This window comes from Syzygium oleosum, unplaced genomic scaffold, assembly GCF_021117445.2.
Source record: "Syzygium oleosum isolate NSW1041296 unplaced genomic scaffold, Sole_v2.1 Sole_v2.01, whole genome shotgun sequence".
Classification (NCBI taxonomy): Eukaryota; Viridiplantae; Streptophyta; class Magnoliopsida; order Myrtales; family Myrtaceae; genus Syzygium; species Syzygium oleosum.
This window is the reverse complement of record NW_026607485.1, coordinates 32,887,654-32,915,079: the sequence shown is the minus strand read 5'-3', so window position 1 is coordinate 32,915,079 and position 27,426 is coordinate 32,887,654. Positions and strand designations below refer to the sequence as shown.

Here is a 27,426-nt window from a genome sequence, read left to right as displayed (position 1 = left end):
AAAATAATTAAAGAACCGTAGCAAAATAGAGGTTGATTAATAAAATTAGTAGACAATAAAATAACAAGTAATCAGTAAATGACACCATTAAAATAACCAAAAACAAATACTTATGCGAGCGGGCCCCCGCAAGGGCTCTCGGGGCGGGGCAAAGCCAACCGGGTCTTCATGGGTCGGTGCAAGACCGTCATCTCTTGTCCACTTCCTATATTATCCTATTAAAACGAATATTCAGTAATTCCACGTAAGCTCCGTACTTTGACAATTGATGTATACAATACCGATTCCTCTTTTTGTTTCTCAAAACTCTCTTATCGCCAATAAATAAATAATTAAATAAGAAATAGAATCCAAAATCTTCTTATTCACCTTCAAATTCAATATCAATTTGATGGATTAGCCGAATATAAACTATAAATTTTGATACTTTCAGGCCGGAGAAATGTCAATATCGATCAAATTCTCTTCCTTGCCGCCTTGCAAATCCACCGCGGTCTTGGTTAACCCGTCCCCTCCATCCTCCAAATCCCATTGGAGAACGACGTTCTCCAGCGAAGTGAGAGTCGGGGTTTTGTGAGTTAATGTTATTTTGAGGATTAGTAAATGAGTTGTTTGAAATATAGATAAAATCTGTTGCATGCATGATTTTAATGAGATTAAAAAAAAAGACTTATTAGGGCTTTCCTGGCTGTCGCATGTTGTTCGTAGTTGTCATAGCAAAACAGAAAGCAAAATGGCTTTTGCATGAACATCTGTGATTAAAGTTTCGTTTGCTTTACGAAAAATAAATTATTCAAAAAATATTTTCTTAAAAATAATCGCTTATATTGCTTATAGAAATAAATGAACGAAATATATTTTCATCATTTACAAAAATATTCATACATAAATTATGCTGACAATGAAAACATTATTCATTGGCTAATTATTTCAAGTGATACAAATGATCGGTCTTAAGAAATTGTTTTCCGAATTATTAATGTTCCGCAAAACAAACAGAGCATGAAATATAAAAGTTTTTCCTAAAGAATGTTTATTTTATTTTATTTTATTTTATTTTATGTTTATGTTCATTCAATACTCCAAAAGAGTACAGTAGTCGATACTTATATTTGATTTTGCAATGGCCGGTGATCTAATTCATGAAAATATTCTAGCAAAGGTGCATCGAATTATCACTAAACTGCGAATGCTATTTAGGTGTTAATTTAATTTTAGAATTAGTATCAGTTTATCGCGTTTCTTGGTGAATCTGGGTAGCCCATCCCTTTTCTCCTCAAATTATTTGGGACGACTCTTTCAAGGAAAGACAGAGCGGTAGCTATCTGATCGGAACCGAAAGTCTTCATTCCTGGTTAAGTAAGATAAAGGAATGGTAGGAAGCGCGTTTCTGTTGACTTGCCGGCCGCGCGTAAGGATGGAACCTTCCTTTCATCCAACCGTAAGGAAGTCGTCGTCGCAGCAGCTAACTCACAAAAGGAAGACATAGTGTGCTCGATCTTCTACTCGTCTCAAAACCAAATAGCCTGAATCAATTTCCCCATAACTTAGCATGGCTGAATCACTCCTCTTCGGCATCGCACAGGGTGTGCTGGGGAAGATAGCATCCCCGGCGTTCCAAGAAGCCATCGCAATTTACAGCGTCGAAGATCAGATCCACGAGCTTAAAAATACGTTGGCTGCTATAACGGCCGTGTTGTTAGATGCTGAGGAGCAACGGGCGAAGAACCACCGCCTGCAACTGTGGCTAGCTCGGCTTCGAGACGTGTTGTACGATGCGGAGGATGTGCTCGATGAACTCGAGTGTGAAGCCTTCCGAAAGCGGGTAATCAGTCGATACGGGGGTGTCTTAGAGAAGGTACACCGCTTCTTTTCTCTGTCTAATCCAGTAATACTCCGTGCAAAAATCAGTCATAGGACCAAAGAGATTAGGGAGACATTATCTAAAATTTCCATCGAAAAGGATCAATTCAATCTTAATGTGAGGAGTGTTGACAGTGGAGTGGCGCCTTTGCGATCACGAGAGATGACTCACTCGTTCATAAACAAGTTGGATGTCGTTGGAAGAGATGTTGATAAACAAAAGATAATTGAGATATTGATGCGACCAGATGACAAAAACCTCTCGGTGATTCCCATAGTTGGAATAGGAGGTATGGGTAAGACGACTCTAGCTAAATTAGTTTACAATGACGACAGTGTGAAGGAGCAATTCGAGTTGCGACTATGGGTGTGTGTACCTGAGGACTTTGATTTTAAAAAAACTATCGATGAAATCATCAAAGCAACTGGTCAAAGCTTGAGTAACCTTAATAGTCAACAATCACAAACCTTTCTGCGAGACACCATCAAAGACAAGAAATTTCTACTAGTCTTAGATGATGTATGGAGCAACGACCGCAGTAGGTGGGAAGAATTGAAAGCTTTGCTGACCGAAGGAGCTAGTGAAAGCAAGATAATTGTCACAACGCGCTTCACAGAAGTTGCTTCTATTATGGGTACCCATCCAACGCATAATCTAAAAGGTCTTTATCATGAAGACTCCATGGCCTTGTTCAAAAAATGGGCATTCAATCAAAAGGAAAAGCAATCACGTTCTGATCTCCTTGACATTGGAAATGACATTGTCAAAAAATGTCAAGGAGTTCCTCTCCTTGTGAAAACTTTGGGAAGTCTACTTTACACAAAGGGCGAAGAACGGTATTGGGCTTATATAAGAGATAGCGAGATATGGAAGTTAGTAGAAGAAAAAAATGATATTTTGCCGGTTCTTAAGCTTAGCTATGATCATTTACCGTCCCACTTAAAACGTTGTTTTGCCACATTTTCACTTTTCCCCAGAGGATATGAAATTCTTAGCACTGAGTTTGTTTGGTTATGGATGGCTTTAGGACTCATTAGTTCATCAAGGGAAAAAGTAGCATCGGAAGAGGTTGATGTTGAGTACATCAAAGAGTTGTGGAAGAGATCTTTGATCCAAGAGGTTGAGGAGTCCGAATCAGTGTTAACTTTTAAAGTGCACGATCTAGTCCATTCTCTTGCAATGATTGTGGCACAAAATGATTCCTCTGTTGTTGGCTTAGATACCGTAGAGATTTCGGAAGGAGCTCGGTACATTTCGTTCTCTAGCTCTTCGTTAGAGGGAATTTCAAATTTTGATGGTGTCCCACCTTTTATGAGAAAGCCAACTTCAAAGAGGCTCCGTGCAATTAAATTTCAATTCAATATTGATGATGGAGTTATTACTAGAGAGTTTGCTAGAACATGCATCTCCAAATGTAACCACTTGCGGTATCTAGATTTGCCGTGTGGTAGTTTTGAGGAGCTGCCAAGTTCCATATGCAACTTGAAGCAATTGAGGTCGTTACTTCTCTCTGAAAACAAGCAATTGAAGAAGCTTCCGGATACCATTTGTGAGCTGCAGAGTTTGCTACACTTATTACTCAATCGTTGCTCAAAGCTAGATGATTTACCCAAAAATATGAAGAGGCTTGTCAGTCTTAGACATATATGCGTAACAACAAAGCAGAAAAGTTTGCAAGAATGTGGAATACAATACCTAGAAAATCTACAATATTTGGGACTCGTTGGATGCCAAAATCTCCAAGTTTTATTTGAAGGCACTTGCCAACTAACTCGCCTTCGGGAGTTGGAAATTGAAGATTGTGGGAGACCAATATCTCTGCCTTTTGTGGAATTAATCGCCTTAGAGTACTTGAATATTGGTAATTGCAAGCTCATATTGACCAAAGGGAATAACTCCATCTTTTTTCCGAATCTTCGTACGCTGGCAATATCAATGTTCGAACAAGTGATGGAGTTGCTTCAATGTTTCAATAAGTCTTCTTGCGCTTTGGAGTCCTTTTCTGTCTATGATTGCCCGAGCTTCATTACTGTACCCGAATGGCTATCCAATCATACACGTCTCAGAATAATTCGCTTGATCCAATGTCCCAACTTATCATCTATGCCGCAAGAAATCAAGTCCCTCATTGCCCTCAAAGAATTGCGTGTTGAACATTGTGGTGAACTGAGCGAGAGATGTCAACCAACAACTGGCGAGGATTGGCCCAAAATTGCTCACATTCCTCGAATCCAACTTGATCTTATACCTGTACAATGGACGGAGGATTAGGTAATCATCTATCTATTTCTTCTTTGTTCTTGGATGTAATATAGCAATTCACTTAATTCTTCAGTCGAATTAAAATTTAATTAAAGTATTGCAATTAGAAAAAGAAAAAAAATGATATGAAAAAAAATATTTACTAAGATACAATCAATAGTAGATCATTTGATTGCAAAAGGAATTCAATATTAAATAATTCTATTTAGAAAGTATTTAATCCAATTTAAATTCGACCAAAAAATTAGAAGTTGCATTTAATACTGAGTTATACTTAAAACTACACACTCAATTCGCAATGCTATCTAAAAAATTTAAGTCAGAGAATAAAACCAAAAAAAAAATTTATACCATGAATGATTGCTACTCCAAATAATGTATTTTGAAGGCTCTTGGATAATATTTGTTGGCAAGACACTTGGCTTAATACAAATTGTTGGAGGGTCGGATGGAGCCAATGCAAAATGCGCATGATCAACATCTATGAAAATGAAATCATCAGCCAAAAAAATCGTTAATGAAGATAAATCATCCAATAAAAAAATTATTTATTGTAGCTTTATACGCATGAAAACTTAACGCACAAAGAAATCTGTTCACTTTCAATTTAACTTTCCTACTTCAGGAAAAAATAATTTTCTCAATCTTATTATAAAACTATCAAAATATTCAATTAATTTGTCCAATCAATTTAGTTGCACATATCTATGTTCATGATTTTTATGGTGATGTGGTTCAACTTCTTATAACTAATTTCTAATTATGTTTGTAATATACATTCTTATTTCGCTAAGGTTTTTTACTTTGCACAATCGGATTTAATCCAATAACTCTCACAAAGTGAAAAATTTCCAACAACATTCTTTCAAAATGCGCTAGCATAGGGGCACAAACAATGCATGTGAATGAAGCCATAGCCATAAAAATGCTTTCCTAACTGCAAGCACAACGTAACTTTTCGCGTGAAATTTTGTAAAAGAAAAGGAGATAAGCATATAATATTGTTATATGCTGGGAGAGATGTGTAAGATCAGGGGTCACTTAGAGCAATTGGACTGCTTTCATTCTTTTTTACAGCTGTCTAAATAACAAAAAGCGTAAAGTTAAAATCCCTCAAATGCAGGGCCACTTCTGGAACTTCTTTATGTATCAATTCACCCTAGCATGTTATTTTTTTTAAGATGTAACATGTAATGGAAAAACGAGGAAATTTATGTGGCTAAGAATATTTCTACAAAATAGGATCTCCTTTTGTCACTAAATTGAATATTTGTAATTATTTGTCATGAAAAATGGCTTGAGTGAGCTCCGGGTTTGCCGGCCGGTGACTTAGGATAGTAATATACATGTCCTCAAATGACAAATTCGCACGTCACGACAATAAATGCCATAATGCTGTGTTACAAATACTCCAAGCTCATTTTCTTTTTCTCTTTTGAGCGCAGAACTCCCACGATCCATTTGACATGCCGTGTGGATCTCCGCAAAGATTTGGTCGTACATTCTGCTAATCCTTCATCGAATCTCTTTCATTTTCATGGATGAAAACAATGACTAGTGATAGTATATGTCTTTCTTTATTTCCTTGAATGAGTGCAGTTCTTTATTATTTGTGTTTGTATTGCAAATTTCTCTACGGAGAAAACGCCTGATTCGTATTGTACGAGATCAACCGTTGCATTATTTCTATTTGAATTTTCTTATATTGATATTTATCTTTCATCCACGGATAGTGAATGACATCACGCCATACCATCAAATTTTATTTTTGGTAAATGAGCATCAATTACTTGACCTTTTTTGTAATTATTTCATTAGACTACATAGAGAGTTTCCCAGGATAACTAGGGACTGTCCGCGACCGAGAAATTTGAGACCTTGTCTGATCTGACACGAGAATCAACATCAGCACCTCAACCTCACCGCGGCATACAACCCCAGAACAGGCAAAAATTGGTTCTTCCAAGGGAACGACGTGCCTTCAAGAGAGAGATCGTGGACGAGAGAGGGGCCCCCTCGCCAAATGAACAGGAGCTCCGCGGTCAGGCCGCCATCGCCGGCATCCAGGGGAAAACCCAGCAGAAAAAGGAGGGGGGCTTTCTCGGCCAGATCTGTCCACGGATCTTGGGTCGACTGCCCTCGGAGGCGGCGGCGATCGCCGGATTATGTGTCCGAACGCCCCCACGTCGCCGCCGTTTTCAGCTCAACCTTCAAAGATGGCATCAAAAGAGAAGGCATAATGATGATGCTCGTTCGGCAGGTTTAAAATCAACTAAAAACGAATTACAGTGGATGAGAGGGAGAGAGCAGCTTCTCTGGAGAGAGAGCGGCGATCGAGAGTGGGGCAATGCGCTCGCGTGGAGCGCAAGCGACAATTTGCTTCAGCAGCGGGAGAGGAAGAAGAAGGAAGCGGAAGAACCTAATCGCGATTCAATCCGGGGATTTTCACCCAATTGTAATTTTGGACAAAATTACCCTCACTTGACGAAATCACGTGTCACTCCACGATTCGCCTCTGCCTCTCTCCCCGACGACGACATTTTCTTCTCGTGCCATCAGCCCTCCGCTCCGACCCCGACTCCCCACTCCACCAAGCCTCCGTCGTTCACCAGCGGCGCGTTCGGCGACGATCGTCCGGAGATGATCCTCAGGTTCCGGCATATAGCCCGATCCGGCCCGGCGCGGCCCGCCCATCAATCATTTTCTCTTCCTCGTTGTCTCTCTCCCGCCTCTGCTCGTTCCTCATTTCTGCAAATTTCTCTCTCTGCAAATTCTCTCAATTCTCAAAAGACTCCGCCGGGACTTCCTTCCTTTACTCTCTCTCTCTCGCTCGCTCTTTCTCTCTTCCATCCTCCTTCGTCTCACCTCTTCGACCGCCCTCCGTTCCCCTAAGTAGCATCGAGCTTTCTCCTATCCTTCACTAGCCCTCTCTCTCTCTCTCTCTCAGTTCGCATTTGCCACCGACGCTTCTGTACACTCCCTCGCGGTTCGCTCCAGCGGCTGATTGGCTCCTGCAGTTTCGGCTGCTCCCGGAGCTTTTTGAGGTAATGGAGACCGACGAAGGGTCGCGGCGTGCGCTTCCGTTTCAGCTCCAGTTCGACAAACCGCTGGCTTCTCAGGTTCGGCTCCCCCCGTTCGGGCGTTCTTTTTGCGACCTCCTAATGGGCGGGCCGATTCGATTGTTTTCCGACTCGGTTGGTTATGTGAGGTTTTTGCTGGGTTTTGCAATTGGCAGGTGAAGATGGCGGAGTGGAATCCGGAGAAGGATTTGCTGGCCATGGTCACGGAGGACTCGAAGGTGGTGCTTCATCGCTTCAATTGGCAGAGGCTGTGGACCATCTCTCCTGGTAATTGCTTCGATTCGAGAGAAAGTTCTGTCTTTTCTGTTCAGTTTGCTCGTGTCCTTCGACGATGGCTTGCTGTGCCCTCTGAGTCATTGGCCTTATCTCGTCTTACTTCTTTCGCTTTTCCTAAATGTGCTGCGCTTCCTTCTAGTTCAAATTGCATTCGATGGAGAATTGGACGAACATAGAGGGGTAAAGTGCTTGAATTTCTAAATGAGAAGATCACGTTGAACTTAAGGAATTGGTGTTTTACACAAAAATGAAGAGCGAATGATGGTGATACGAGTGGAAATTTAGAGATGACTTTGTTGCAAGTAAAGAATTCCAAGCTGATATCAGTTAAATGGAAAGACTTTTATTTATTCCTGTCAACTGCTAGACCAAGTGGAAGTGTACCATGCTCCTGCTTTGCCATCTTGTTTCCCTTTCGATACACCAGTTAAAGTGTCCATGAAAATAACGAACTTGAATTGGAGGGGACATCATTTAAGCTAGAGATGCAGAAATGCTAGATGCCGACATGGAGTTGGCAGGTTTAGCCCCTGCAGAATACCATCCCAATGCCATCAGGCATCTATATAGTTTTCCTTAGATTTCTGATGCTGACTCTCACAATGTAATATTACTTCTTGCTCCTCTTCTTTTACTTATTGAGCGTTCCCTACAAGGAGAGATTTAATGGATACTAGAATGTAGAGTATAGGCTGGAAAGTTTCTCACATTTTGTATTGCTTGAAATTAACTTATCTTCTCCTTATTACAGAGGGGCATTTTGTCACAGCATTTTGATTAATTAAGTTCGCTGGTGGGATTTTAACTTACTTGTTAATAGGATATCTCAAGCTATGCTGCATACTTGTTTGACAATCTGGTCGAGAGGGATGGAGGGAGGAATTGGAGAAAGCGAAGAGACTAGGAGTGTAGGGTGAGCTGCATTCAAGTATGTTAAGTTCTCATATGACTTTAAATCTTGGTAATTCAAAATCGTAAGAGCTTCGGATTAGATGCCTAGCCTTGGCAGTTCTTGCTATCTCTTCTCACTGGAAAAATTTAGAGAGGAGGCGTTCTTTCTCCAGAAACATCTGAATGCTTTGTGCATCATATTGTCTTCTAAATTTGGAGAACATGTTGTTGAGTGCACTATAGTACTTGAGCCAATATTTGAATGGTTTCTGTTGAGATCCCAAGTTGTAGATACTAGAACACTTGCGACCTCGCCTGAAGTATGCTTTCGTGGATCCACTCCACCTTGAGGTTCCAAAGCTGAACTGCAAGATTCTTTTTTGGATGGAGATAATGGATTGGAGGTCGCCAAAAAGATATAGATTCCCTCGCTTTAGATGACCTACTAGTCCAAAGAAATCCCATATTAAGTGACCAATATCCCTCAGTTATCTTGTACTGTTATGACGCTTTGCCTCACTTCACAAATTTTGATTAACATTTTCTCAGTTACTGTGTGTTCTCTATCTTCCCTCTTCATCTATTAATTTTTTTGTGAACAAATTATTCTCTCTCTCTCTCTCTCTCTCTCTCTCTCTCTCTCTCTCTCTTTTGATTGTTTCTTTTGATCTCACTTTTCTTTGCACATTCATTGTTTCTTTTGATCTCACTTTTCTTTGCACATTCATTGTGTGTCATCAATACTGGCTTCTCTTTATTGTTCTAATGTTACTCCAGGTAAATGTATAACATCATTATGTTGGCGTCCTGATGGCAAGGTTGTTGTGTTGGGACTTGAAGATGGTACAGTTTCACTGCATGATGTTGAAGTAAGTTTTCTTTGTTATTACTTTAATGTTACGCTCATTACTTCTCAACAAGAAATTCCTCCTGCAAGAATCCTTTATCATCAGAATGTGTTCTTCTCTGATCTCTCACGGGAAACTGAATTGCTCAAAAGTGGCATTATGCAATGCAATCAGCAAGCTTGCTCAACGAACATTTATCTGCTATTATAGATGGCAATCCATGTTTGCTGGTCATGTCTGCCAATGTCAAGTTAATAGCGGACTGGTAGATAGGTCAATCCGAGCAGGATAAGTGTTGAACAAGTCAAACCATGTCCAAATCAGCTTCCAGCCCAAATCAAATTGTCATGTCACCCAAGCAGTTTGCATCTTCCTATTCTCCTGCACAAGACTTGGTTCAGCGAGAAACTTCCAGCTTCTCTGCACACGGACAACCAAGCAACCAACATCTATAACTCATTCAAACTCATTCAAACTCAAACTGATTTTTGTTATGCAGATTCTTTGCAAGTGTATATAAACCTATCATCTCTTTGTTAATCATAAAGGAGAGAAATCAATACAACAACATTATTTAAAAAACATCTGTTTCTGTTCTCTGCATTTTCTCTCTCACTGTTCCAAGTTTCTAGGTTTTCTTTCGTTCTTCTGCTCTTCGGTTTTCTCTAAAGGTCCATATTTTAAGTATAATCTTAACAAAACTTATTAGAACACTCTATTCGAACATGACCCATTTGTTAAATATGTCAACAAATGACAAGAGATGAATAACCTGTTTAACTAGTTAGATTGAATGGGTCATTTCAATCCAAACAGGACCGACACAGCTTGAATAACTAATACAATATGTGCAATGTGAATATCTTCTTCAATGTCAAAGCCTTAAGCATACTAAATCCTAGGTTTACATAAAATCTTGTATTTGTATGGTGTAATTTGTAGCCAATCTGAAAACGAAATTCATATGTAATTTATTGTCATAAAACTTACTGAGCTAAATATAAATAGGTCAAAATAGGTCAGGTTGCTAATCAAGTTGGGACGATAGGTAGATAGATTACGTTAGTCAATTTGTGTTGCGTGGTTTGATCTTTGAACTTGAAATATTCGTTTATCAATTGTGTTAACTGTTGAGTAGGTTGCCATAATCTTGACACGACATGATTACCACCTAGGTTCACCCAAAGTTGTCACATTTAAATATCAGTCACGAATCAAAATATTAAATCTATGGATTGTGAAGTGAGAATTAAATCCAGTGAAATTAGAAAGTTTGATATAGTGTTTAAGATACGTATTTCTTGACATATGTAAATTAACTGTGAAGTTCGATTTCTTCTTATTGTTAAGTAGGCTCATGACTAATGATAAAGATATTGAAATTAAACTGATTTTATGATTTCTAGACGTTAGATATTCTACAAATTATTTTTTTTGTCAAATAAGTACCGCATTTAACTGCAAGGGCACAAAGATTGTGAACATAGTATTGTAATTGGGTTAGTATTGTTCTTGGATTCTAACTTATAGAGTTTAGCGTAAGACAATCAAAACATCCACCATGCCTGATGCAGCCAACAAAATCACGCAAGATGATTTTTGTTCAAATATTGGCGTTTCTATCAAGCTTTTGGTAAAGATGGACTTTGCAACTCAAATAAGAGTTCTACAAGGATCAAGATTCTTCTTGAAATTTTATTGGAAAATTATCAACTAGGATTTACGTATTATATAGATTTTACTAATATACCTTCGTTTACTTTGAGTAGTGAATATTACTTATATTGCAATTATGTGTCTTGTTTAGAGGTTTCCTATTTCAAATCGGAGTAGAACTTTTAGAGAGTGTATAAATGTAATTGTAATTTTTACAATTTAATTGAGTTGATAAATTATGGAATTATGCCAGTGTTTGCTTTGGGATTTTGTGATGCAAGTTTTCTTTAAGGTGTGATGCTTAAGAGTTTTGGGTTTGATGCCTAAAGATTAATTCTTTCTTGTGGGACTTGTCCTCCTACATCAAAGCCATGGAATGTTTTTGACACTGCATTGTTTGATGCCTGAATTATATTTGATTACGAATCAAGGAAATAGATTGACTCATATCTAATCGGTGAAATCAGTTTGAATTGTTGGATTCACATGTCATACAGTAATGATAGATTCAATAGATTTATACACTTTAGGGCTTGAATCTAAATGATGTGCTCAATTGCATTCTCATGTAGGACAGAAAATTGTTACCTTGCTGTTGATGTTGTCATCGATGATTGAAAATGCTTCAAATGTCAACGACAAATTACAGCATAGTGTTTACTGAGGTCAAGCTCATTGTGAGGATCCGTGGTCTAGGCGGATGGTGTCAATAGAAGCAGTCATCTATGACATGCTCATTTTCATTAAATTAATAGTCTCTTTTGATTATAAAAATTTCAAATATGTTCAGTTCAGTCAAATTAGGAAGGTAATAATTTAGGTGACTCCTAAATGATAGGATGTGTATATGCCTTATATATGCTTGTGGGTGGAAAAGCTCGTAGATAACTGGTTATGTCATTAAGCTATAGCTGTTTGGTCATAGTACAATGGCTGCGAATTTGGTTGATGCTGCTGCATTTCTGTTTCTTTGAGACTTCTACCATTTTTTTAACCATCATCCACTTCATGGACTACATTTTGCTCGGAAGAGAGTTTGTTTTTTACGTAATGAATGTTATCTTACTAATCTAGCTTTCTTTACGTAGCTATTGATATGCGGTTTGCTGCTTTATATATGCTAGTACTTGCAGCAGTTATACATGCTGTGGTATAATCATTCCTAACATGGTATAGATATTAAGCAGAATGGAAAACTGTTAAGAAGCTTGAAGTCCCATGCAGCAGCTGTGGTGTGCCTCAACTGGGAGGAAGATACCCAAGTGAACAGAGTATGCATCTTTCCACTTAAAAGTTGATAAACTTCTTGATTTTGATTCTTAACAGACAATATTTTATTGTTCATGCGTTTCATGTTATATCTAATGCTTTGTTTGCTGTAAAGCAGTTATTTTAGTCTGGTTTACTAAAATATTTCTTTTTCAACCTTAGAATCTTATTTACAGTCCAACAGCTTTAATTGGGGTTTATGGACGATGTTTTGAAAACCTTATGTTTGGTGTCGTTTATAACTTGTTAATTTGCTGATTGTCGACTCCTTAGCTCTAATCTCTTGTTGTATTTTTTCTTTTATTTTTCCAATTGGAAAAATAATTATTTACTTTTCTTTCATAGGACACTTCTGGTAACACTTTGGCATTTGAAGATCGCACTACTCGTTTCTTCCCTCCAGCTCCAAGAGTTCCTCGCATGCCTGGACTAGTGCCCGGAGACACTGGTTTAACTGATGATGGTCAAGATTCATTCGTAGAGCTCTCGAATTCTTCAAAGCAATGTTTCAATATCCTTTGCAGTGGAGATAAAGATGGGGTTTTGTGCTTCAGTATATTTGGTGTGTTTCCAATCGGAAATGTTGTAAGTCTCCTGTCTGTTCAGATAAAATATTTAGCATTATGGTCCATCAAATTCAGTCAATGAGTACTTCTTTCCTTGTTCTTGCCTCTCATACAGCAGTCTTTCTTAATAAATGGATTTGATAGCATACTGGCAGTAAATCAGTATTGCCTGGTAAGTAATGGGTGGTTAACTAAAAAACTATACTAGGTGAAGTTATGCCTGTAAAAGTTCTAAATGTTTATGCCATATTCCCTGGCTAGATTTCATTTCTGATGACACCTCCGACTTTGATACAACACACTTATCTGTATCTTTTTGTTGTTTGACCTGAGGTCAGCCTGACTGTAAGACTTTCTGCTTTTGTTGTAGACTCTCGGGTTTCTGCTCTGTTCTAGGGAGATTGAGAGAGCCTATGCAACCATCGGTTGGGGAAAGTGTTCTGAGAGGGCGCATGTACGTAGATAGTTCTCTCTGGGGTGTGCAACCATCAGAAGATTTAGAATTTTAGGTACTTGGAACTTTCCTGCGTGTTTGGGTTTGGTACTGTTTCAACATGAAAGTAAAATAAACATGAAGAATTTCTCAACCGAAGAAATTTGATTAGTCTAGAAAATGCGAGCAGGAGAATTGTTCTAATAAGTACCATTTAGGTTCTGTCAATTGTCTCTTTAGTTACGTGGAGCAAGTCCTTGTAGTTATAATTCCTTGTAGGAACTCTTCCAAATGGATTTCCTAGGGCCCACTGCTCTATTTCCACATCTACAAGTGTGGACTATAGTTTCCTCAGACAAATTTGTTTATTGTCAATATTGATTTGATCAAAATGTCTGACTCGGTGAACTTCCTAAAGTCAATCCCAAAATCTATGTGCTTTCTGTAGAGCACGTAATATGCACTTTAAGATGAGATATTTTAGATGGAAAATTAAACATCATTGATAGGAAGATCTCTTGTTATGAAAATTGATTTAGCTCATTTAGTTCAATATTGAGCCTCTGGGTTGCTTTTTCTTCTTTTTCCTTCGCAAAAAAAATGCCACTAGCAAGAATACAAAGTTTCTTTGGAACCACATTGTGAACTACTAATTTACGGCCTTCCAAGTTCCCATGAAATGTAAATATTTTGTAATCTGGCATTGAGTTAAGGTCATTTAAAAGCCTTAAGAACAGTTGAATCAGTACTGATACTGTACTTGTGCTGTTGCCCATGAAGATGATGTTTTTTGTTAAGTTGTTGCTTCTCTCTTTTTGCTAGTTTTGTCTTTGACATGATCTAAAAATGGATGTTACTTTACTATGGTGCTTGGTTGATTCCAAGTTGACCTTGTAGAGATACCACAGCTTCCACATATACTAGTTATTTCAGGTTTGAAGCGTTTCTAACTTTCTGTTTCCACTTTGTTTGTATAGTTGCTCTTTGTTATATTCACTTGGCTATTTTCAGCTCGATATAATGAGTCACTTATTGCTTCTTTCTGTGTGATTGCCGTAACGCCTGGGAATATGCGCCAGAATATACATGAATGTAATATTCCCACGACAACCAATGACAGAAACACTGTTTGCCGACTTCTAAATGCTTCCATCAGCAAGGTACACTCACTTCCATAGTTGTCTCTAAAGAGCCTCCATGTTCCTTCAACTAATGGGTTAATGATAGTTGCCCATTTTGCTCTGCTGTTGTTAATTTTGTTTTCCTTCCTACTTTGTCTATCAACATATTTCAACTTTATTGTATGGTATATTCTCTTTTGTTTAGTTTTTCCCATGCATTAGGAAAAGAAAAATACAAATAAACCTTAAGAGACTTTTTGAAGGATTGGTGATCAAGATAAACTTAAATTTATATAAAAGAACCTAGACTAAATGAAGCAAAAATTTATGCGACGCTCCTTGATGTTTTTGGCTCATATCTGCATTTAGTTGCCATGCCATATTTAGTTTAGATTGCATGCTCTTATGGACTCCATGCATCGCTGTGACATTTTTACGGGAATGGAAATAAGTGTGTGAGGGCAAAAGGTGTGTGCATTGTTTTTCAAGGATGAGACAACTGAGACTTCTTAAGGAAGTTGGAACATAATAATTCTTTCTACTTATCAAATACGTGGAAGGGAGGCCTAAGGCTCTATTGGAATGCTTTTAAAGGGGATGATTCAATGGTTATTAGGGCTTGTTATCATTTTATTTTACTAAGAATGTTCCCAAATGTAACTGTATAACGTCTTCTCCTTAAAGCTAGAGAACCAGTTAAAACAACATTTAGTCTACACTTGCAAGACTCACATAAATGGTAGTTCCATTACTCGTGTCATATGGATCTTGGACAATAATGTGATGAAATTTGTCTTTCCTAGAAAACTGATATGTGGAAAAATGCTTGTTTATATGTATATGTTTGGCATGCTTATCGTTGTTTTTTAAAAAATATATTACGTGTTACAAATGAGTCTGTGGTTGTCCAAAGATTCTTGCTAGAAATGCTTTGGTGACCAACAAAGAATTTCATTCCCTTTGTGACATTTAAGTTATAGTTGTCAGATACATTGTCTTTTCATGAACACATTATTGGAATTTCATAAAGAAAATATCGAATAAAAGCTCAGTGGTAACTAAACATGTTTCTATAATTGTCAAACAGCCAGATAGAGTAAATGTCAAACAGCTTGGATAATGTTTTGATAGATGTAAATGCTTACTGTTTGCTAGAAATCAAATGTGTACCTTCTGTAAATTAATTCTTGTCATTGGATTATTCCAGATATCATGTTTGATGTTTCACCAGAATAAGCTAACAGGCATGTAATTGTTATCATTAGGTGGCTTTATCCAAGGATCTTTGTCGTTTGACAGTTGCATGTTCAGGAGAACTTGTTGAAGACATTGTTGAATCAAGAGGGGGTCAAAAGGTTGGAGATAGCATGCATGGTTTCCATTGCTTAGTGCTTGATACTTCAATATTCCAAAACAGGTAAACTTGCACTAGGATTTAATGTTGTTCAAGTTTTAGGTGAAACTTCTGTTTTAGTGCTTGATACTTCAATATTCCAAAACAGGTAAACTTGCACTAGGATTTAATGTTGTTCAAGTTTTAGGTGAAACTTCTGTTTTAGTGCTTGATACTTCAATATTCCAAAACAGGTAAACTTGCACTAGGATTTAATTTTGTTCAAGTTTTAGGTGAAACTTCTGTTTTAGTTTATGTAGTTGTGATTTTACTTGATATTACGATTATATTAGGTTGTTTATGTGCATTGATATTTGTGTCAGTGTATCTAACTTTGTTTGGTCATAAGGAAAGTAAAACTCATATAACTCAGGATATTATCTTCATCCTTAAAAAGAAATGGACAGTTAACATAGATCAATTTCGGGGCAATTTTCTTGGAAATTACTCTTAACATGATACTAAGTTGACTTTTGAGAATCACCATAAGCTGAACAACATGATGCTTCATACTTCGAAGCCTGAATAATTTTTTTCATGCTTAAGGATTCTACCCAACCTTCAAGTATCATACTATCTTTAGTAGAAACCTCTAGAAATCTATAAAGTCAGATGTTGAAAGTGGTCAGACAAATTTGCAGGAGTTACTATTGCAAAATTTTATACATTGCCACATAATTCACACATCAATTTTGTTCTCAACCATTAAGGCCTGCTTAGTTTTAGCAAACACTTTAAGTTTCCATTTCATAGAAACTGTTTTCAATGTTTTTTGACAAAATATATGTTAAGTGAAAACATATATGTCGTTGGGGATGAAAATTGTGAGAATATGCTTGGGTTATGTCGCATTCAAAAAACAGGCTTAGTTATTCCAAATCTCCATGTTTGCATGTGGAATGCAAATACTAAAAAGTCATCTTCATTTTGTAATTTTGATTTAGAGAATAGTTTTCCTTATATTCATCAACTGCTTTCAGAGTGTTACCAAACACATTTTCTGAACTCTTTTATTTCTCAAATTGAAATCAGAACAGACTTTTGAGAATATTAATCAGCCGAATGCCTCCTTAGATTATCAATCTCTTCCTGTCTGCAGAAAAAATGAACTTCATCAAGTTGCTCAACAGGCTTCGAACATCGAAGATTTACTTCATGTCATCCGGACATCTTTATCAGTTATGCATAAGCAGTGGGCTGATGCCATGAACATATTTCATGAGAAGTTTGATTTGCTATCCAACCTTATTAGTGACCATGGTAAGTGGTACTGTTAATACAGAGTGGTAGATGGCTTTTCATTTTTCTTCATTTAACTGTTTCTGTTTGTTTATCTAGGTCTTGACTCTTCTCCTCAGGAGGAACTTTTGAGTCTTCTTGGTGGTGCTAGGACCAGTCCTGCAGTCCATCAGTTTCTTGTTAATTCTCTGGGTGAAGTGGTACAGCTGGTTTTTTAAGCTCTGGTGTTGCTATAGGACTTTGATTTTTTGTTGGTTGGTTTTTATAATCTTAGTCTGCTAGTTTGTTCAATGATAGGTTATGAAGCGTGTATCAAAAGTTGTTTGTGGTGCTGGAAAAGAACTTCAGCTGGTTGTCCTCAATCATCTGCAGGTGCACGTTATTATCTTTGCATTGGCCTTTCTCCCTGATAAATTATTATGTTCGAAGCATCTCGGAGAACATTCTTGGAGGTGATTAGATAAAGATAGGAATTTGCTATAGTAAGTTATGCTTCACTTGTCTTGAAACACACCATATCTGTCAGAACATCCTGATGTTGATTTTTCATACGAACATATCGCATGCATTGATATGGATTACTAAAATTAAGTGGCTGGAAAGGGTGAAGTAAAATCTGATTCAACAAGTTGGTAATCTCTGTTAGAAGCGTATAATGGAAATTGTAGGTCATTGATCATTGGTTTGAACTTGAACTTGATCTAAGTTTGAGCTTTAAGAGTGCTGTACATGAGATGTGGATATAGAATGTTTATGATTTCACATTATAATTTGCAGGTGTAGAGATATGTTCTCAGTTTAAAAGGAAAAAGTTTATTGTCGCTTCAATCTCAGCATATATCTCCTCATAATTGCAAGAGTCAATTTTGTATCAAAGAATCATGTTCAACTCTTTTAACATACCAATATTACTATTAGAGCCTAGGAGAAGTTAGACTTATTTATGCTACCTTCCGGTGTAATGTTTACTGTCAACAAGCTAAGGATGAGAATGAACTCCGTTGTCTGAAGAAAATGAGCAGATAACTAACTGTTGGGTCCTCGGATGACTATGAATCGAGGCTACATGGATCAACTCTGTGATGCTTAATCATGGTTATGAGAGCCTCTGTTTAAAGTACTTAGATTTGAGAATTGATTATTTTATATTATTATTATCAACTATTATTTTGTATCTTTAGATCACGATTTTTGTCATACCACCTCTTTTTTGGCAGGATAATGCTAAGGATGTTAAGTCCTAGTATTGAAATTGGTTTGCTAGTATTATATTTGGATTTTGCCTCTTCTAACCAGTTTTGTATAATAGTCTTGGTTCCTCAGAAAAGTTTGATTTTCTTTTTATAGATTATATAGTTCACCTGTAGAGCACCAAGACAAAAGGAGCCCAAAAATCTAGAGCCATATACAAAACAACTCCCAAAACCAAAAGAGAGCTCAATTACCAGATAAATCATCAGCTATATCAACCAAGGCATTTACAGCCATATGCAAGTTTGCACTATACCAAAAGTGTATGACTTTAAGCCAAATCTCAATAAAAACAGAAAGGAAGATTTCTCTCGATCAAAAGCTCTCTTGTTCTGGTCCGTCTAAATCAGCCAAAAAACGGAGAGGGGAATTGAGTTAATCCTTGATTTTTTGTTGCGCTGAAATTAAATGCCTTGCCAAGCCCAAAGCTCTAGCTCAATAAACTTCTGATAACCCAAGATAACCCGGTGCAATCATAGGAAACTGTCCAAACCATTCTTGTCCAAAAAAGATGAAGGTGGAGATGCTGCACGGAATCTGCCTCCTTTTGCCGAGGAAACACATGGTAACCAGTATTTTGCCTCATATCTAAAGTGAGGATTTGTTCCAAGGTTGCTTCCCAAGCAAAAGACGAATGCTAATTGGAATCCTCACTTTCCAAATCACTTTCCAAGGAAAATCCGTTCTTCCACCAACAACTTCCTTATCAAGCTGCTTGTCGTAAGACTTTACAGAAATAATTTCATCTCTTCCATTGGTCCACACAAGACAATCCTCAAAACTAACAGAAATCTTCAAATTATGCAAGACATAGAAGAGGCGGGCAAAAGCGTCGAACTCCTAATCTTGGGCTTGTCTCACAAACTCAATATCCCAAATGATCATTTCGTTGTTTAATCGATAACAATCTGCTACCAAAGCTTCATTGTTCCTCAACATTTCACCCAAATGCTTACACATACAACACCAATCTGTGAGAATCAAATTCCGTTTCCTGAGAGTGTAAATTTTTTAGTAAATGTGCATCAAATTGGAATGACATTCTTACAATCAAGAATCTCAGGAACTGAATTTGATTCTCACATATTGGTGTTATGCATGTAAGCATTGGGGTGAAAATGTTGACTATCTCTTTCATCATTCTGACTTCGTTCCCAAGCTTTTGCATCAAATCTTTACCTTGTATAATGTGGTTTGGTTCTTGCCAAAACTTGCCATCCAGCTTTTTAGTTGTTGAAATGCCTCATTAGGAGGATCATTTTCTGAGAAGTATTGGAGCACCGCACCTTTGTCTCATGTGGTGCCTTTGGAAAGAAAGCAACCAAATAGTAGGGTGCGGAATCTTTGGTTGCTTCTGCGTTGTACCTTTTAACTGGCTTTGAGCATCATGTTTTGATTCTGTGTACTCTTCTGATGCTTTATTTTTGTTTGTTTGTTTGTTTTTTCATTTTAATATACTGATGTACTAGAACTTTTTCTTTCAACAAAATCCTTTATTATCTTGAGAAAAGATATTACCAGTTTATTCTCCTGCCAGATCTCTCTCCATGCATGTGGGCATTTTTGTGTGTTGTGAACATGTGCATTGGCATGTACATGCATGCGATCGTGTGCTTGCACAGGTGTGCACACATGTACATGGGTTGTTGTTAATTAAATTGGAGGCTTAGCTTCTCCTGGGTACAGTGACTTTCATGTACATGCTGCACATTCTTGTGGATTACTACTATAGTGAGAAATGATGTTTCTAGTTATATTCTTTAAGGTTATAGACTCTCCTGTTTTCTTTTTTGATAAGTAAGTCTATTAAAGAGCACCAAGGGGATGCCTCTTATTTACAAATTACCACCTATAAGCTAGTATTTACCTTAAAAATTAAAAAAACGACTTGGTGTCCAAAGAATTGCCATCACAGAGCTTTACAGCACCATTAGAAGTTTCCTCATTTTTAAAAGCCCGCCTATTCATTTTTTAGCAAAGCTTGTGAATTCTCTTTAACTCCATGGTATTGCCGATCAATGCTTTTGGGTTCCATTCTCCCTTTGTCTATTCAAAATGTGCATTCACGATGGTGTAGAATTTTGTGGAACAATTGCCAAGTGATCTAAAAGATTAAGCTATGAAATAAAGATGTGGTTTACTGTATAAATGTTACAATACTCTGCCTCTCTTGTAGGCTAGGACTTCACCTTAAATTGAAGCATAAAAATGTGATAGATGGGGAGGTAAATAGGTAGCATGGAGAGTATTGAGTCGAGTACCTCCTACTCTAGTTCCACGTATAATTTTGTGGGACTAGTGCTAAGTGATAAAAAAGCATTAGCTATTGGTAAGAGGTGCAGTTCGATATTTGAAGGTTGTAAAGAAGTTGCCCTTCCCCAAGCTAACAGCAGAAGGCTAGGGCTTTGTCTCCTTGAAAACACTAGCAATTCCTGTCAATATTGTGCTTATAGCCCACAACTATCACATAAATAGCCTCTCTCTCTCTCTCTCTCTCTCTCTCAGTGAATTTGGGACAGGACTTGATAATTTCACATGAACATTCCAAACTTCCATCCTGCTTGCATGAATTGGATAGCAGACCAAACTCCATTTTTTTATGAATTTTCCAGGATAACTTTTATTTGTTAGAGACTCTAGAATATGTTGTTTAGTCCAAACACAGTTTGCAGTTGAAAGACGAAGATGGCTTGTAATGACCATTTGCTGTGTAAAATATTTTCTCTCATGAACTTTTAACTTCGATGGTTCCTATTACTGTTTAGCATGTTACTTACGTGTTCAATGCTATTTTTATCCCTCATGAGTGTGTGTCAGTTTCCTTAATAAGAGATGATATTTGACTTATGGGGTTAAGTAATTGAAGTATTGTTATTTACTTAGCAGCCTGCTGTAGAAATTATTGGCTTTAGAATGGGTGAGCTCAGGGGTCTTTCGAGATGGCGTTCTCGTTATCTAGGTATTGGTTTGGATGAGACACTGGTGAATAATGCAGTAGAAAAGGCTGGAATGCTGCTTGTACAGGTTGAGCGATTCATAACGGTGCTCTCATCTGTTGTGCAGCAGGTATGGCTGTTCCAATCTTTCTTATGATTTCTCTACCTTTCTTGATATTTTCTGTTTGCAACTATTGTCTAAAATCTTGCCCGTCTCTCATCATGTATGGTATCATGTCTTTGGTGACTAAATTCCTAAATTTTAGACATGAAGTCGAACTATTTGTGGATAACAGACAATATTGTGTGCTCAGAATGACAAATAAATGTAAGCAAATAGCATTTAATACTGACAATGCTGACATATAATATTGTGTAAAGGACAATATTATGAAATACTGACAATAACACATTGTTGTGTTGTTGATATCGTCATGCTACTGAAGGAGCAAAGAGAAATTGCATGACTTTTTCTTATCTTTGCTTCCCACACCTCACACAACTTGTGGTTTATTGATACCTTTTCAATTCTCGCATGCTACCCTGAAGAAATGCAATCTTACTTGTTTCAAAATGAAAGGATTTATAGTGCAACCACTAAAATCTAGGACAAGATCAGAATATTGGTAGGATCCTGTAGAATTCTCAAGCCTGTGGCATGCTTGTGGTATTTGCCTTAGGGGTCGAAAGCATTTTGTATTGGTAATAATGTGCATGTTGCTGAAGCTTTTGCTTTCGTCTCTCTTTCAGTTTGCAAATTTCTTTAGCTGGCTTCTGAAATGTATAAAGCAACTGATGTCAGAGCCAAGTGATCAACTTTTAACATACAACAGGTTTGTCTAATTTTTGTCAATCAGGATCCTTCCTTATGGTGAATTCCTATTTACTCTTGTGAATTTCAACAGTGAACTTGTTGTCGTGTTCTTGAAGTTTCTATATGATCAAGATCCAGTTATGCAGCTTCTGGATCTATCTAAGGCTGATGAAGGAATTGATATTGATCTGTGAGTGACTTTCTCTTAACTTGTTCTAGTTCCTAATTATATGTCCTTTACAATATGGCACCTGGAACCCCAGAATCTATAGTTGTTATTTGTTCATACCTGATGGAGGCACCAAGTGGAATGTTTGGCATCACCATGGACAGAAAGCTTCCAGTAGATATTCCTTGTGTACTTATATCTTGAAGTCAAACTTTTTCCTGTCATTTCAGTTCACATATACTTTTACTTGGGCTGAGTTGTGACATGTCATTATTGTTGGTAGAATGGCTAACCATTGAATTATAAATTTCTTCTCTTGTGAATTATCTGTGAGTTTTGCTCCTTGGTTTTCTGAATGAATTTTATTCTGCTCATAAGAAAATGTTATTGCCTGGCCCTAGTTATAAAATCACATGTATCATCTGGAGACATGACTGGATTCATAATTGGACATAGATGACCTTATAATTTCAAGGGTGGCGAGTCATCTCTTCATCTTTGTACCTGAAATTTGGTGAGGCAATGGCTTGGATACTGCGAAGTGTGGTCAGCTTAGTATTGCCTTCATGTACTCTAGCAACTAATTTTGGTTGGCCTTCACTAGGTTGTGCTATTCATTTATGTGCCAGAGAATTAAAATATCAGGGTGTAATGGAAATTGGTCATGCTTCAAATGTCAGAATGCCTAGTATTGTTTTCATATTCTTTAGCGGCTGACTCATGCTTTAATGGAATGTGACCAAATTAGTTGCCAAAACTGAGGATATGAAATTTTAAATGACTCCTGGTTTGTGGGTTAGTTCTTCATTTCAGGTCATCTTGCTAACATATCCATCTATATTCTTTTTTGAGTTAACGGAGACCCAGCAAAGGATCTTCCCCACAATAATACCTACAGCTCTCCCATTTCCGTTCCATGACTGGAACAGGAAATCCTTAAGAGCACTTCAACTAAATGAGGTTGACTTGAGCTAGGGTGATTTGCTGGGCTTCAACCGTGGTTATTGTTGTTCCAGCACTATTTTAAGTAACCACATGGAAACAAGCGTTGAAATTGATGGATTGATTGCTGTTTCTCATTGGATTGGAAGGTCTCACTTTTCAAAAGATCAAATGTAATTCCTTGCCCTTTTCTGCCTTGATATATCATGTCAGGTTAGTAAGATGTCTTACCCTCATTATTGTCTCAGAGAAACAATGCAGAGAGTCAGAGAATTACTGCAATTTGGAGGATTTGGGGACACCGAATATTTGCGAAGGACACTTGCAAAGGAATTTCAACAAATGGAACACAGGTATTAACAAAAGAATTAGAAATCTGAAATGTCATAGAATCTTGTTCGTGTATAGAAGTTCTTACTTGAATGTATTGTTTATTGCTTTTTCATTGTAAATTCTTCATATTAATGCTATATCTACTTTTTCATTCATAAATGTTCTTACACGTTTCCTCAGTGGGAAAAATATGAACGATGGAATAAATAATTGCTGTTATCTATTGTTAGGAGTAATTGCTTCTCACCCCACCCAACCCTTCCCCCCACCCTCATCCCTCTTCAAGTCTGGTCCTCATTGCTGGTATGTGTACCAAATGTGAAATTCTAGATCTCTTTGTATGCATAACAGGAGTTTGAGGATAATTACCTGGGTTCAAAATTGGTTGTTTTACCCAACTCATCCATTATTTAAGCTGAAATATTCATTTCTTATTTGGCTGATTCAGGACTTGTGTTGATGGGGTTTGTCTGTAGATATTTCTATACGCATGCCTATTACCATAAAGTTTTACCTATATTTGTCATTTCCTTGCCTGAGTGGCCAGAATCTTGAGACCATAACGAGTGGAGAGAAAGAGAAAGAAAAGGAAACCTTTGGGGGTTAGGGGTTGTATTCTGGAGATTGTCCTCAACAATAGTTTTTCACTTACCCTCTGTCTAATAATCTGGTCTTTCGCATTTGATCTCAGGTTGATTACTTGACAATGTACATGGAAACTTTAGTTGGGTGATCTTATCGGATTGGGCTTTCTGTTTAGCTTATGATCCTTGTGTATGGAAATACCGTATCTCATGTTTCCTGATTAGGAACTAATTTGATCATTACAGTTTCAAGGAAGCTGCCCAGATGCCTTTTTCTACTATTTCAAAAAAGATACTTTGTATGAATTTGTTGCCGCTATTCCCACTTACATCAGTTTCAACATCCACCAGATACATTCCCATTTCACTGTCCTTCTATGAGGTATATACCTTTAATCTTAAACTACAAATTTTATCCAGAGATCCACATGTGCAGGGTAATACTGCTTTTTCATGCTAATCATTTCTCTGTATGACTCTGCAGGATGACTCTGAATTTGCTTCATCTAATCAAACCCATGAAATTGGGTTTACAGATTATATTTCCTTCCAAATACCTGATGAGTCTTTTGTAGATGTAACGAACTGTTTAGCAGTAGTGAGGGGACTTTCGAATGATTCAACCAATGTGAAGCAGGGAAGACCTTTGGAAGCAATCTTGTTGTGCATCCCTCCTGGTTACTGTTGTGTGGATTTGGCTCTATATAAGGTAAAAGCTTGGTATCTTATATTTTAAAGCCCAAATTTGTAAATTTGGCTAATATATTCTGTTGGAAACAGGAACATCAAATTGTTATGTTGCTAAATAAGATGAATGATACTCGTGAAAACTTGGGAGATGCCTGGATGACGATCTTGCAGGCCTGTGACCTTCCTTTTGTACATATTGCCGGTATCACTTGTGCAAATAACTGGGAGTTGTACCAATTGAAGGTAACTCATGGATCTGGAGCTTGCATATTAATTTCTTAGTCATGATATCCTGAGTTCTATTTTTCCGGATCATGTCAATTCACTACCTAAGACATTGATGGCAAAAGGAAAATTACTAGGATATTCTTCTTTTATGTCGACTCCTGGTCTTTTCAGAGTTTTAAGAAGTGACTCTGGTTGGACCGGGGGCCACACCTGTCCAGTCTGGTTCCCCAGCAGAAATAGTATTGGTCGAGAGGTGGTGCATTGACCCTATTCAACCGATAACCAGGTGTGCCTGTCAACTGGTACCCAGCGAACCTGTCAACTAGTTTGGACCAGTTCTGGGCCTCCAAAAAATTTAAAGGAATAATGTTGGAGTTGGGTTGGGGTGTGGAACTCCAACCTCTTGTTACTAACAAAAGTGCCAACCATTTACTCCGGTGTCTGCTTGCTTCAATTTGTGGTGGATAATTTATTTATTGACCGTATTGGCCTAATTTACTAGAAAATTGAACGATGTTGTTAAGAACCTAAATCCTGTCTTTTGTGCTCAAGCGGTTCTGCTGACTCACTGGGATTCTTTTGTTCACTTGCCGACTCACTGGGCTTCTTTTGTTCTGAACGTGTGTAATCTAATATATGCAGAGTATTCTATCAGGTGACATCACATGTAATCGGTTCAATCAGTTGAACTGGTAGATCACGGCTCTACCAGTTTGACCGGTTGAACCACTGGTACGGTTTTTAAAAATGTTTGTTTTTTTTATTGTTCTTATTTATGATTTATCTGCTCTCCTCATCAGCACAAGTAGCAGCAGCTTAGTTTTTCCTCCTGTCTAGAAAGCATATACATGCCATTTCATGCTTGCAAATTCAAAGGATGTTTTACTTTCTGCCTTACTGTAACTGCAAGAGTTCCAACATACATTGACAGTTGGAGCCTTATACTTGTATCTATGTTAAGTAAAGTGCATTTGATGGCCCTAATGGGTTAGTAGTGCTATTTTTGCTTCTATTTTGTGACAACGTTTTTACTGCTTTTATTATTCTCACTTCTGAAACACTAACCCAGTGAAACTACGCATCTAGGACTCTATCTTACACCTAGACATGGAGAATGAGAAGATTCGCAGCATTCCCCATGCTGTAGTTCCTCCCTTGTCAGTTAGTGGTAAGAATTTTTTGACACTGTCATACTATCGAGCTAAAAATCAATTCATTGCGGATGCCATCAATAGTATAGTTCTGAAGATTTTTTCTTTTGAGTTTCTTACCATGTCCATTAGCAGTTTTGGATGTTTGGAAACTTATTGTTGCCCATACTCTTTTCTTTGTGTATCAATGTTTGATAAACTTGCCAGTGTCAGTTACAAATTTATCTTGTTGGTTGCGTGGTGGAACTGAATTAGTCCTGCCCATGCTTTTTACCAAATTTCCACTTAGAACCTACTCTTAAGTTTAAATGTGACTGGCATAGGTACATTGTGCCTTTTTAATGGACCACTTATGCAAAAGTATGCTCCAAAGAATAATATGTTTTCAGTTGAAGAAGTAATATACTAAAGTATTAGGTTTCCTCCTAATTTTAAATCAATTGAGAGGACAAAGTGCGAAAAGGAATGAATATATAGTGGCCGGACAAATACTACAAGAATAATCTTCTTACGATACATTGCAGTCTGGGTTACTGACTGAGAACTGTTATGTGCATGTTCATGATGACTAATACTATCATGTTATCTAGTATAGCAAGATAATGTAGAGCATTTATAGTTTACATGCATACCATAGCCTCTTTAGGCACGGAAGGTTTGCTTCCCGCCTGTGTTTCAGCATAATCCAAGTGTTGTACTTTTACTTTTACCCAACAAAGGTCTAAACATCACGTTAGTTATGGCCATATATTCAAGGAACACCGGACTGAAATCAAGTTGATGTCTTTTTGGCAACAGCAAGTAGAGGTGTGGCTTGTGTTTTGGCTGCAAGAAAACGGGCCCTGGTCTACATACTGGACGAGGATGAAGATGAAATCACTGATTCAGAATGACCATCCGTTCAAGAATTTGTGGTGGTTATGCTCGTGTTGCTCCTGTGGGTGGACCTCTACTCCTTGAAGCTGCAGACATCGGTGTGAGAAGCAATGCATGTGGGCTTTTGTGACTGAAGCTTTTTGGCTCCGCCCTTCTCGGAAAGCCTTAACTTACACCTGCCATGTGCCTTTTCTGCTAGGTGGCCATTTGTCGAAGAGAAAATTGGAGTAAAAGGTAACTATTTATCTATTGAGTTAGACCCGTAGCTTCTATCTGGTGGTAATTGTCTTCATGGTATTGCTGCAAGCTTTGAGACCCATTCGATAGTGCCAAGTTTATGCTTCGTCTGTATATGTTTATAACTTTCATATATAAGAGAACCAAATGCTTGGTTTGGATTATTTATACTTTGGGTTGAATGGTTCACTTGGTCTAATTGACCAACGAACTTTGCGTTTGAATGTTTGAATTCTCTCACTTAATATTTGACTTGCTTCTCCACGTCGCCGTTAAGTGATGCATCCAATCCGATGCACAAAATACCTTCTTGTGTG

General features: G+C 37.6%; 2 protein-coding genes across 5 annotated transcripts; both read left to right on the top strand.

Annotated features, from left to right (window-relative positions):
• The first annotated feature begins 1,517 nt into the window (after window positions 1–1,517).
• On the top strand, window positions 1,518–5,835 carry LOC115665654 (putative disease resistance protein RGA4). 3 transcript variants are annotated; one of them, XM_056309139.1, is made up of 2 exons: window positions 1,518–1,858; window positions 5,572–5,835. In XM_056309139.1, the coding sequence occupies exons 1-2, from the start codon at window positions 1,553–1,555 to the stop codon at window positions 5,635–5,637; spliced, it is 372 nt and encodes a 123-aa protein (XP_056165114.1). In that variant the 5' UTR covers window positions 1,518–1,552; the 3' UTR covers window positions 5,638–5,835. The 3 variants fall into 3 exon arrangements, with proteins under 3 accessions (XP_056165114.1, XP_056165104.1, XP_056165101.1); XM_056309129.1 differs by lacking the exon at window positions 1,518–1,858 and adding an exon at window positions 1,894–4,135; XM_056309126.1 differs by lacking the exon at window positions 1,518–1,858 and adding an exon at window positions 1,894–4,147 and having other exon boundaries at window positions 5,581–5,835.
• A 1,066-nt stretch (window positions 5,836–6,901) lies between these two features.
• Window positions 6,902–27,333, top strand: LOC130138868 (anaphase-promoting complex subunit 4-like). Of its 2 annotated transcripts, XM_056314278.1 has the most exons (19): window positions 6,903–7,245; window positions 7,362–7,473; window positions 9,151–9,242; window positions 12,065–12,148; window positions 12,492–12,731; window positions 14,225–14,305; window positions 15,532–15,683; window positions 16,759–16,919; window positions 16,998–17,098; window positions 17,196–17,270; window positions 21,036–21,215; window positions 21,836–21,918; window positions 21,991–22,089; window positions 23,259–23,363; window positions 24,174–24,309; window positions 24,412–24,636; window positions 24,708–24,860; window positions 25,932–26,013; window positions 26,795–27,333. In XM_056314278.1, the coding sequence occupies exons 1-19, from the start codon at window positions 7,174–7,176 to the stop codon at window positions 26,887–26,889; spliced, it is 2,328 nt and encodes a 775-aa protein (XP_056170253.1). In that variant the 5' UTR covers window positions 6,903–7,173; the 3' UTR covers window positions 26,890–27,333. The 2 variants fall into 2 exon arrangements, with proteins under 2 accessions (XP_056170256.1, XP_056170253.1); XM_056314281.1 differs by lacking the exon at window positions 17,196–17,270 and having other exon boundaries at window positions 6,902–7,245.
• Window positions 27,334–27,426: the final 93 nt, after the last annotated feature.